The sequence below is a fragment of the Parasteatoda tepidariorum genome, chromosome 2, assembly GCF_982258835.1.
Source record: "Parasteatoda tepidariorum strain Cologne lab strain chromosome 2, Ptep-v5.0, whole genome shotgun sequence".
NCBI lineage: Eukaryota > Metazoa > Arthropoda > Arachnida > Araneae > Theridiidae > Parasteatoda > Parasteatoda tepidariorum.
In genome coordinates, this window is record NC_141756.1 from 79,321,667 (window position 1) to 79,334,057 (window position 12,391).

Genomic DNA, 12,391 nt, shown 5'->3' on the forward strand with positions numbered 1-12,391 from the left:
CATAATCTCATTAATCCAACTTGCAATATAGGACCTCCATTATGGTCTTCCATCTCATCCATTACAGATTATCCAAAATATTAAAGTGTGTCTTTAAATTTTAAATTTTTATAATGCATTTTAAAAGAAAATATCTAAATTAAAAATGACCTTAAAGCACTTAAAATTTCACAAAAAATCTTAAAATTATCACTTAAAAATAAGAAATGTTGCACTTAAAATTTAAAATGCACTGTGGAAAAAAAAGATAACTTCTTTTTTATGGTTTTTACTTTACTAGGGTGCTCCAAATTAATGATTCAAACATCTTTACAGAAGTGTGAGCAATAAACAACTAATGTCTAATAACAGAGAAATATATTAATAGCTCAGTAAAGAAGATATACTGATTAGTAACTAAATTAACTAATGCCTAATAACTAAGAAAGAAACTAAGTTAATTAATAACCATAGAAAGTTTTTAGCTAAAATCCAATTTCAATGAGAAGGATTTCAGGGTGCCTTTGATTTAATTTTATAAAAGATTACAAAATTTATAATATTTAGGAAAGATATTTTTTTCAGTTAAAACATATTTTTATAAAGACAAATACAATTGAGGGTATTTCTACAGGTATATGACAATAACAATTAAAAAAACATCTCTCACTAAGTTAACTAACTAGATTATTTTTTATAAACAAGCTGATTTCTCAATTTTTACAATATAGGGTTGGATGGGATATCACATGATTGTATCCTCACAACATAACCCATTGTATCATTGTGGCAATTATAATCATCCTAAAATAAAAAATCAAATTTTAAAAAAAATTTAATTTAATATACGTTCTTTACTTAAATAAGTAAAAATTTCATCCTAACAAGAGAAAAAACTTATGTTGGGTAACCTCTGTCATGATTTTACATTGACCATGATTTTACATTGCTCAAAACATAAATTATTCTGCAAAAAACTTTATACTGTGATGTAAGTAGCAATTTTGAGCACACTTTGTGCTTCATGGATTTGTTTGAACACCCTATATATAATCTAGTGCATTATTATGCTTGCAATTCATAAGACATAAGATTATAGATGCTAACAAATTTACAAAAGATTATGGCATTTACAAAACAATTTCTAACTGCAAATTCTTTTCCACAAAAACATGTAGTTAAAGAAAGGAAACTTTATAAAAAAAATTTTACAGGTAAAAATATAAAAAAGCAATAAATATTTCAACAACAAAAAAAAATTAGGGAACTTTTTACATTTACAAATCTTGTGATAAATATAAGGAATTTTCAGAGCATGTGTTTTTCACTATAAGCATTTCATTAGTGAAATTATACAAAGAATTTCATTTTTTTAATACATTCCCCATTCTAATAAGAAATGTTTGTCATAGTATAATTTTTAAAATAAAATTTATTACTTTTTGGTCAGCCGGGCACAAGGAAATTCAAAATTTTTTTTGTAATTTTTTATTTTACTTTTTTTATTCTATTTAATTTCTATCTGCTTAAAAAATTAAATAAAATAAAATAAAAAGTTGACAGAGGTCTATTTTTTTTTTTGGTAATTTCTTACTTGCAGGGGCAACTGGAAAGTTTCCAAACTTTAAAATAAAAATTGTGAATTAAAATTAAAACAATGTTATCAATACATAATTAATTTTAATAATTATTATTTAAATACATTTCAAATGGTAAAAAATTTACTTGCAGTTAACTTATTTTTGTGCAAAATATTTTTTTTTCTTTCTAAGAGAATTTTGTTATATATGAAGAAAAAAAAAATTCTTTTAGAAAAATTTATACTTTTGAAAAAATAGGGAGATCTAAATTTTTCAAGCAATACCATTAAATATAAGAAGTCCCTTTAAGGAATAAGGATAGTTGCAAACTATGTAATAATGACAAAATAGATACAGATCAAATAAAATATACTCAATTCTTCACATACTCTGTCTCTGCAATAACATTTTTTCTGCTCTAGCTTGACTCAATTGATCTTGCAGCCTTCGACAACGACTTCTTTCAGTTTCTAACATTTTTTCCAAGTCTCTGCTTTGTGGAAGTTGCTGAGGTGCATCTTTCTTCCCAAACAATCGAGCAATAGGCTAAAATTAAGTAGCTTTTTATCAATATTTTATTTTAATGGCTCTATGGATACTTCATCAATTTGAATACTGGGTGCATTTTTAAAAAAAATTTTCTTTTAAAATGCTCCCAGGATACAAATGTTATTCTTTTTCTATAGATCACATAAACAACTTCTGGTATACTCTTAAGAAATGCAACATTTTCACTCGATACAGTCCAAATAATTAAAGTACAACACAGTATTTTTAAAAAAGTCTTGACATACCCTTTTTTTCTTTTCCATATTCTCAGTTTTCTCTTGGAGAAAATCAATAAGTTTTGCCTGCTGGGAAATAGTTTCTTGCATTTTTATCTTTTCATGATCATATTTAGCCTACATTTAAAAAAAATGTGAAATTATTCTAAAATTATGAAATATTAAATACCAAGTACCTACTAAAACAACTTTTAAACACTATTATAAAAAAAATCATGTATTGTAATTAGGACTGGGCGATATTAGAAATTATATATCGTGATGCATCGTCAGTTTTGCATCGCGATATAGCGATGTATCGCGATATAGTATTTTTGAATTTCATTTACTTGTAAGGCACAGAAAGTCAGATTTCTATCAAAACTCCATACTCAGATTGATTTAAATCAATTTATAAATTTGAAGATATATATGTTTTGCTTAGGAAAGATATTAAATAAATTGACTACAATGTACAAATCTTACTTAAAATATTTATTGAAATGCTTGTTTAGAAATTCATAATACGCTTAAAACAAAGAGTTAAAAACTTTTTTAAAAGCGTTTTTTACAAATAAATATTTTCTTGTACTATTATGCATAAATAATTACGTAATTATTAAGTTCGATCTTAATGTTCAATTTCTAAATGAAAAAGTAAATGCAAGTTTTGTTACATTTTCTAAAAATGATCACGCAAATAAATGAAATATTTCTTAATTTAAAAATAAATAATAAAAAATAAATGAAATTGAAATTTATCAATATATTTACCTAACAGTATAGAAAGAAAATTTCAAAAATAAGTTCGGTAAAAATTATTTGTATGTTTAAAACAACGTGCTAAATAAACTTTAGAAAACAAAACGCTTTTAAAACAGTATTTTTTATTGTTATTATTTCAGATAAATAATTAAATTAAATTGAATAATGACCTAATTATGAACGAAAAACAAAGTAAGGTTTAATTTCTTAAAAATAAAAACAAAAGAATTGTGATATTCGATAATATATTTAGCTAATTAACAAATAATATGAAAAGAATATTTTTAAAAAAAATTATTATACTCTTTAATAAAACGAATTGCTAAATGATTTAAAAAAATGAATAAAATACGCAAACCTTTCAAATTTTTTTGAATAAACAAAGTGAGTGATTTATGTCCAAATCCAAATGACAAAAAATAAGTTTTGTTTTAACTCTATTTCTAAAAATAAAAACAACAAGATTTATAAATTTAAAATCAGTAATAAAAACCTATTAAATTATTAGGAGTTTTATCCAAAAAGTTTTTAATAAATGAAAAGAAAGTAAAAAAATAACCTAACAAATTTAATTCTTTATGGGCGCCTTAAATTAGATTTCTGATAATTTTCACATTTAAAAATAAAAATAAAAAGTTTTGTTAAAAAAAAAATTATCTAATTAATGAAGAAACTCTTCTTTATATATTCTTTTCAATAATAGATTGCCTTCAGAACAAGGTAACATCGGCGATCACAAAGTTAGTCCCACTGAAAATAATCTACAAGAAACGATATCAAGTTGCTACAAAAAAAAAAAAAAAAAAAAAAAAAAAAAAAAAAAAAACTAAGAGGTGCGAAAACGAGCATGCGAGATTACGATATATGTTCTCAAAACTCTGATTCTGATTCAACAGCTCACCAATCAAGGCCATTTCAACATAACGAAACGAACATCGTCTTCCACAGCGCGAGTAGACTTCGGAACGTAAGAGAAGAGTCTTATATCGCTATATCGTTTTCTTATATCCGTGCGTGTCTTATATCGCTATATCGTTTCGCGCTCGTTGTCTTGCCGATGTATGTGTTAAATCGATATGTCTCGATACATCGATTTATAGCCCAGTCCTAGCTGTAATAAAAGATTTTGACTATACAAAAAAATTAAAAGAAAACCTACTTTTTCACTTTCTTTTTCATTGTAAAGTTCTTTGATTGATTTCTCAGAGTTTTCACACTTTTTCACAGCTTCTTCAAGGGAAAGTGTTAGTTTTAAATTACTAGATTTTAATGAAGATATTTGAGTGATGTGAGCTGCAGCCTGTTTAAAAAAAAATAGAGAAAAAAACTATTTTGTATAGCATGAAATAAAACTTACATTAAAAACTTAATTTTTAATACAAGCTTAAACTTAAAATTAATGACTAATGATTGATTTTTAACCCCCAAAAAAGTGAGCTTTTTTTTATATTTAATTGAAATACAACTTTAAATTAACTAAGAAATTAAAAAAAAATAAAGAAAAAGTCATTTGATAATACATGTTTTAAAGCATACAAATTGATGCAAATTTTGTTATTTAATGGCCTGATTACTTTACTCGGCAGGAGAGGGGAAAAAAACAAGTAATCTCAAGTCCAATTGCTCAATTAATTAATGGGAAGTTGCAACTAGATCAATTTAAAGTAAAAACAACCTTCCCTTTAAGTTATTCTCAACAAGTGATGAACATTAAATCCCTGCTCCCATGGCAGAATCGTGGCGGCATTGTCGCAAAACGTTAGAGTTTTTGCAGAAAAATTTTTCCTTTGGGAAGCAAAACATTTTGGTAATCTTTTCTGGAGAATTTTTTTTATTTAGTTATTTCTATTGATTTCCACATAGTTTTTAAAATCCTATATTTTGAATAATAAATAGGCACATATACATAGGCGAAATAAATAGGCACATTTAGTAACCCTTTTTCGAAGAGTTGGATGCAGATGATTTTGCCTTCGATCTTTCTTTTTTCTCATTAGTTACTACTATGGACTTCTTTTTTATTTTTTATATGATGATGATTTACAAAATGCGAAAAAGTAAATTATTAGTGTGTTTCCCCCTTACAAAATATGAAAATATCTGCCACAATACTAGAATAAAAAAAATATTACACATTCGATTAAAAAAGCCACGTTAGTATTTTTTTTAAGTTTACGTTTCTATTAATTTAAATTAGTAACATGTATATTAGTTAGTTTTTAAAGTATCTAGCAGAAAGATATTAGTATTAGAGAGGCATGTCGCAGAAAGCTGGCGAAAATTCTACCACAGGGCAGGGGTGATTGTGAGCCAAAATCAAAATTCTGAAAAATTTCTTGAGTTAAAAAAAAGTTTAAATTGAAAAAAATTTAAACAAGGTTTTTTTCCTTTTTCTCAATATTTCTTAGTTTACTTAAAATATATTTAAAATTTTACACATACCTATACCATTTACCCATACCTATGATGACCAGGAGAAGTAATTAAAATCTACAAATATGTCTTTCCTTCGTGAGTTTATGATTATAATAACTATTTACTGATAAAAAATGAATATTAATCCTGAATATAAGCTTATAAAGTATCTGGTTCTCCCTTACAAACAAATAAAATAGACTGTGCTTTTAAGTTCCACCCTTGAAATTTTAATTTCGGGAAACTTCTGTGATCAATGATTTTTTGAAACGTCTGGACCTTCAATCTCCGGAAACTTCCAGATAATTGTTAGCGAAAAATCCGGAAATCGGGATTTTTTCTATAGCACAATCAGCCCTGACAGGGTCACTGCTTAAAATTAAAGATAAAACTGAGATGGAGACGTTAAGAATTATTCAACATTCAAACAAGTGCAGTTTCAACAATTTAAAGCTGGCTTCACTAGCCCTAGTTGCTAGAGAACACTAAAATAGTTTATAGCACATTTGAATGTAGAAAAAAAATAATGCTACTAAATGTGTAAAAATAAATATGACTGATTTAATATTTGTTTATTACTGAATGGTATTTAAAAGACATAGTAAAACAAACAAAAGAAATCTTAAAAAATGATTTCTATATATAGAAGTAAGGAAAATCAGTAGAATTTTAAATCTTAAAGTATTTATTTCTTATGAAAAATAGCTGATTTTAGTTTTGCTAGCAGATGAGAATAGCTGATTTCAGTTTTGCAAGTTTTAATCAAAAAAGTGTGATTATAGTGTGACTACTAAATGACTACCAATTTAAGAGACTACCAAACCCCATGATTTTTTTTAGTTACAACCTAAATAATAATTTTTAGATTACAAAAAAAAGAGGGGGGGAAAAAGAAGAGAAAATAGTAATTTAAAAACTTACTTCCTCCTTAATTATGCATAGTTGGCCTTCTAAGTCTAATATCTTTTTGGAAAATCTAGCTGTATCGTTACTACGAGAGGAGATATCACTTTGCAAATCAATGGTCTTCTTTTGTAAGTCATCAGCAGATTTTTTATAATGATTTAACTGATCTTGAAGCATCTGCAACTCAGTTTCATGCAGCGAGGCTTGATTTTCTATTTCAACAGAAAGTTCTTGAACACATTTCATCAATCCTTCCCTAAAATTAGAATATATATAGTAAACAATATACAGCAAAAAAAGAACAAAAAAAAACAAGCTGGTTGATTAATAAAAATTTTTAACTTTACTTTGAACAATTTAAATATAAGTAAAAAGTATATATTAGTAATAAAACTATAAAGTTAAAGTGAACTCAATTACAACTTTAAATAAGGACCTTCCAATTTCAAATGAGGTGTCGTTCAGAGAAAAGGTCTTGAGAAATATTTTCAGGAGTATACAGAAAAAAATAAAGAAACAACATGCTCCAATACACAGAATATCCAATTTAAAGCTATACTCCACATATAAGGAGCCTGGTATCATTAATTTCATTAAATGACAGATAATAAAATGAACAGGACACGTCACCAGGAAAGGTCAAGATCACATCACTAAAAAATTCTTTAATGCTAAACTGTCAGACGCTTGATTTCTTCGGAATAAACTAAACTTAAGATAGTTATATGGCTTAGTTAAAAAAATCCCAAATTTTTTTATTGTATTAATGCAAATTTATTTTTTTTTAAAAAGAACAAAAACTTTAATTTTATGCTGTTGACAGCCACAGGTATACAGATCGTCTTTGTTAATTAATGATCATAGCAAGACTTTTTTCCGTTAAATGAGAATAAAAATTTTAAAAAAATAAAAAAAAGACACCAAGACAACCATTAACTTATCATACACAAAGAAACATTTTTTTTTCAGGGTTGCCACTCAAATCTGGAAAAAAAATTCCCTGTGTTTTCCCTGTACATATTATACACAATATATTAAGAGGAAACAACAATTACTGTGCTCTTGTGTGAGCTATATTGGGCTAACTATATTTATTAGTTTTAATAGGTGGGAAAACAACTGAACATAGTTAAAAAATGCAATAGTAAGTGAAATAGTTTAGTATAGCTGAAATATCATGGCTAAATATCCCATAAATTACGCTTTGAGTGGTCACCATTTTTTAAAAGACAAAAATAAGAAACAAAATTCCCTGTATTTTCCCAGTTCGTAAAGAATAAATCTAAATTCCCTGCATTTTCCCTCTTATTTTAGGTGATTTTTAAATTATCTGTATTTTCCAGGTTTTCCCTGTTGAGTGGCAACCCTGTTTGCCATTTTTTATTTTTTTACCGACAGAGATAGTCTAGGCCTGAAAGGTTGTAGGGCTAATGCATTTTGTACCAAAACTTCATGTCAGGTTTCAATGCGTAAAATTTGCAAGCATACCCATTCATATATAACTATTTACCATAGATTTTGAACTCATTAATTCATATTTTGTTCCCCATTAAATAATCTCAGTTAATAGAATAATTTCCAAGTACTTTGACAAGTAAAAAAGAATACAATTAACCTTAATAAATATGATTAAAACACAACTAGAGCTACATTGAGGAAGCTATTGCTGCTGATCTAAGATTCATCTTCAGCGATAACAGAAAGACAATATCAGCTAATATGTGCAATATAATTTCCAGCGATTCAAAAAGAACAGATTTTATGGAACTAATCACCACACCTATGCATCATGCATTTTCATCACACAAATGTGTGAGACCACTAATACAATATCAAAAACAAGGCAATCACATCAGACACCCATCCTTTAAGACCAAAGAAAACAGGTAAAAGCAGTGGAAGTATAAAACTTCACCTTTCACATCAACTTCATAGTAGGTCAAAAATTAAGTTAAAAGTATATGAATTAGACATTTAAAACTACCTTTCTTGTTCTTTCCTGTCAAATGATGTTTGAAGCTTTTTCAAGTCATCCTTGTATTTAATGATTTCATTCTGTAAGTTCTCTCTAAATCACAAGAAAAATAAGGATTATAAAATCTGAATGCATAGATGAAAACTCTTTTATATTTACTATGCATTTAAAAAAAAGTCTTAACAGTTGAAAGACTGAATACTTAGAGAAGGGACCAGAATGGCCCTTTTTAAATGCTTTGAGAGTAGAGCTAAAATTGCTAAAAATCTAAAATTGTAAAAAATCAATTATTAAAGGTATTGCAGAAGCTTTAAAATTCCATCAGATTTTTTCTTTCATTTAGATAGTGAAACTTAAGAGTATTAGCAACTTATGAGTCATTCACTATTAAATTTAACACTATCCTTTATAATAATGGTTCAATTAAACAGATTTTAATTCATAATCAATTCAAAATCAAACAAACTTTATCAAAATTTGCAATAACATAAATAAAAATATTCATGGATTTTTAAATAATTTAAACAATTTCAATATAAATAAAAATTGGATTGATTAACAAATATTTAGTTATACAATTTTTCTAAATTAATAAACAGATGTTAATTTTAAAAAAATTACACATAATTTACTTATACCAAAACACTAATAAATTTCAAGCAAGCAATTGTAATTTTCAAATGTCTCTTACTTTTGTTTCATAATTTTGGAAATGCTCACATCTCTAGCTTCAACAAGAGCTTCAAAATTATTCAGGTCATTTTCCATATTCATGCATGCTGTTTTTAAAGTGGAATTAATCTAAAAAGTAATAACTGAAATAAACATACAGACCGAAAAGGAAACTTAAAAATGAATACAAAACAAGTACTTACTTTTTCTAATCTATTACATTCAGACTGTTTTTTAGTTAGATCATTTTTTAAAGATTTCATTTCTTCTGTTAACTGAACTATTTTCTTTGTTTTTTCCTCACATTCTTTGGTTAAATTCTAGAAAGATAAAAATATAGTGGGTTAATTTCAAAAGTATAGGAACTGCTATAATTTTTTTTGCAAATTATAGTTTTGATAAAGATGAAACACAATTGGAAAAAATATCAATATAATCTTTCAAGTATAGTCTTGATTTAATTGCATAAATAGCCTTTTACCCATATTCTTTCAAAAAATCTCTTAAAATTATTTATTTATTTTGTATATATTTAATTGAATATTCGTGCTAAGTTTACTTAAACATTGATTTTTATTAAAATTCCTTTAAGTGATAAAATATTGAGCAATATCTTTCATAACATACTAAAGTATATCTTTTAATACGTATTTTTTTTCAAATTATTCTTTTTTACAGTTCTGTTCTGCATTCTGTTCACCACTACATCAAAGACTTGCATGAAATATTTTGCTTTAGACTCTCCAGCATGTTCTATATGATAGATTATATACACTTGTGTGTCTTTAATGCCTATGATAATCTATATTCTTATATCCCTCAACATATTAATTATGTTTATTATTTTTAATCTTAAAAATACTATAAAAATAGTTCTACATCTGTACATAAGCTCTCAAAAAGAAATTTGCAACCTATACTCCTTCCTTCTTTAAGGACAAATTATTTTCTTAGCAGTTTATATGCTATTGTTGTAGTTGTATGAAAATACATGAATAAGATTACATTAAACTTATATTCTACAGAAAAATGATATTTTTAGACATTTTTAAGAAATTTTGTCACACAAGCTAATTGCTCAAGATTTGAGGACATTTTGCAATTTTCCTTTTTGGTTTCCTGCACAATTTTTTATTCAATTTTGGCTAAAAAAAAAATTTTTTTGTGTGTTGTCCCTTTATATAAAGAAAATAAATTTAAAGATACTTACTGAATTCTGTTTAGTGATTTCCTCATATTGACCTTGTGTTTTAGCATATTTTTGTGTTGCATCTTTAGAATCCTACAAAATAAAGAATTGTACAAAGCTTAATTTTATAAAAATAGTTTTAATTTCAAGCCTTATAAAATAACGAACAAATTTTTAAAGAAAATCATTGCTTTTTCGAACAGATTAGAGAGAGTAACTAATAAAATGACTAATCCAAAATTCATTTGATACAAATAACATAACACATTCCTTTTTCTTTAACAAATTTAAACTGAGCTGAACTTAAACATTTTACATTAAAATTTAATTTTCACATAAAAATGCACATTATAAGCTTTTAAAATAGATATTCATAAAAAAAAAAAGGTTTAAGCCACTTAATTAATAAAATTCTTTATTCAAAAATAAATAAAAACAAAATGGGCATTAATAGATAAAATCTGAAAACTTGAGTGGAAAGATTTAAAAATCTGTTGTTTTTTTTAATAAATTTCAAAAGAGAGATTTGTCTATGCTGCTAATGAAACAACTCTAAATGAATTATTATAAATTTTTCAAAATTTTAAAATAGAGAAAGCAGTTCCACACAATATTTTGCAAGCATTTGAGTGGCTTATTAATGCGGATGTAAAATGCTGAAAAGGAAAACTAGAAAAGCTCCTAAAATATGAAACAAGGTAGACATGACAATTTAGAAAGAAAGAAAAAAAAAGTGATTGATAAGTAAAGGCGATAGAACCAAAATTTGAATGTATGCTTGCTTTCTTAACAGAGATATCTTAACTAAGTTAAAGATTTTAGTCTTTTGATGCTTTTTTGCCTATAAAAACAAAGCAAGATTCTAAGGACCTCATCCCAAGATTCAAGGTTTTTAAAATATTACAGCACAAAAGTTTTGAATTATATTCTAACAATTACTTTTTGACACAGTCAATTCCTTCATAAATTTGCATGGCCTTTTTTTTTTACAGTGGATGTTACTTTTTACAGTTTTTATGAGGGATTTTCAGAATAATGACACGTGCATGCAAACTATTGAACGACAGTTACAACTGTCAATAAACAAGATTTTAAAATGGTCTGATTTAAATGGATTTACCTTTTCACCTAGTAAAACTTCTTGTATTCATTTCTGTCAAAAACGAGGGATTCATCCTGATCCTGAACTTTACATTAATAATGCTGTAATCCCTGTTGTTCAGGAAGCAAAATTTTTAGGGCTGATCTTAGATACAAAATTAACATTTAAAGCTCACGTCCAAAACTTACGAAAATCCTGTTTTGCAAAATTAAATATCTTAAAAGTGCTGGCTAATACACCATGGGGGGCAGATACTACATCTATGCTCAAAATATATCATTCTTTAATCCGTTCCAAGTTAGATTATGGTGCTATAGTTTATGGATCAGCTAGAAAGTCTGTTTTAAAATATCTAGACACTATTCATCATCAAGGACTCAGGATTGCCACAGGAGCTTTCCGTACATCAACTATCGAAAGTTTATATGCTTTACATAATGAACCTTCTCTCGCTCTGAGACGAAATAGACTCTCTCTTAACTTTTATTTTCACATTAAATGTCACCCTTCTCATCCATTATACTCTCATGTTTTAACACCATCATGTTCTACTCATTTCAACAACAGACCTGCCTTAATTCCTACTTTTGGATTAAGAATGAAAAACCTTTTAACACAATTAGATTTAGATGATTTTAATGTTTTAGAATCAGCTGAGTTAATTCCTGTGTGGAATGAAGTACATGTCAAAACTGTTGACACTTTTAAAAACTTGACTAAGGATAAAACATCTGCGGTGATTTATCAACAGCTATTTTATTCCCATTTATATAATTTTAACGACTTTTATGTGTTATACACAGATGGATCAAAATTCAATAACCATGTTGCTAGTGCGGTTGTGCACAGCCAGGGTTCTCACTCTATGATGAGATTGAAATTCAAGGACTTTTCAAGGATCTCAACAAAATTTTCAAGGACCTTAATCTAAGACCAATTTTAAAAATTATTCTCTTCTATTTTACTAGAAGCAACAATGCCTGTTGTGGCAATAATTAATTTCAAATATAATACCTAAATGCTTTGCCTATATAGAGAGAAGAG

The 12,391-nt window shown here is 26.6% G+C and overlaps 1 protein-coding gene across 1 annotated transcript in view; it reads right to left on the minus strand.

The window, feature by feature from the left end:
- Nucleotides 1–12,391, minus strand: part of LOC107454459 (citron Rho-interacting kinase) — a 57,788-nt gene that overhangs the window by 18,703 nt on the left and 26,694 nt on the right. The window contains exons 20-27 of the mRNA XM_087157585.1: nucleotides 10,267–10,338; nucleotides 9,260–9,376; nucleotides 9,076–9,185; nucleotides 8,394–8,477; nucleotides 6,425–6,665; nucleotides 4,248–4,388; nucleotides 2,354–2,461; nucleotides 1,949–2,105 (exon numbers count right to left, since the gene is read on the minus strand). Coding sequence (XP_087013711.1) covers nucleotides 1,949–2,105; nucleotides 2,354–2,461; nucleotides 4,248–4,388; nucleotides 6,425–6,665; nucleotides 8,394–8,477; nucleotides 9,076–9,185; nucleotides 9,260–9,376; nucleotides 10,267–10,338 — 1,030 coding nt within the window. The remainder of the gene's footprint in view (nucleotides 1–1,948; nucleotides 2,106–2,353; nucleotides 2,462–4,247; nucleotides 4,389–6,424; nucleotides 6,666–8,393; nucleotides 8,478–9,075; nucleotides 9,186–9,259; nucleotides 9,377–10,266; nucleotides 10,339–12,391) is intronic.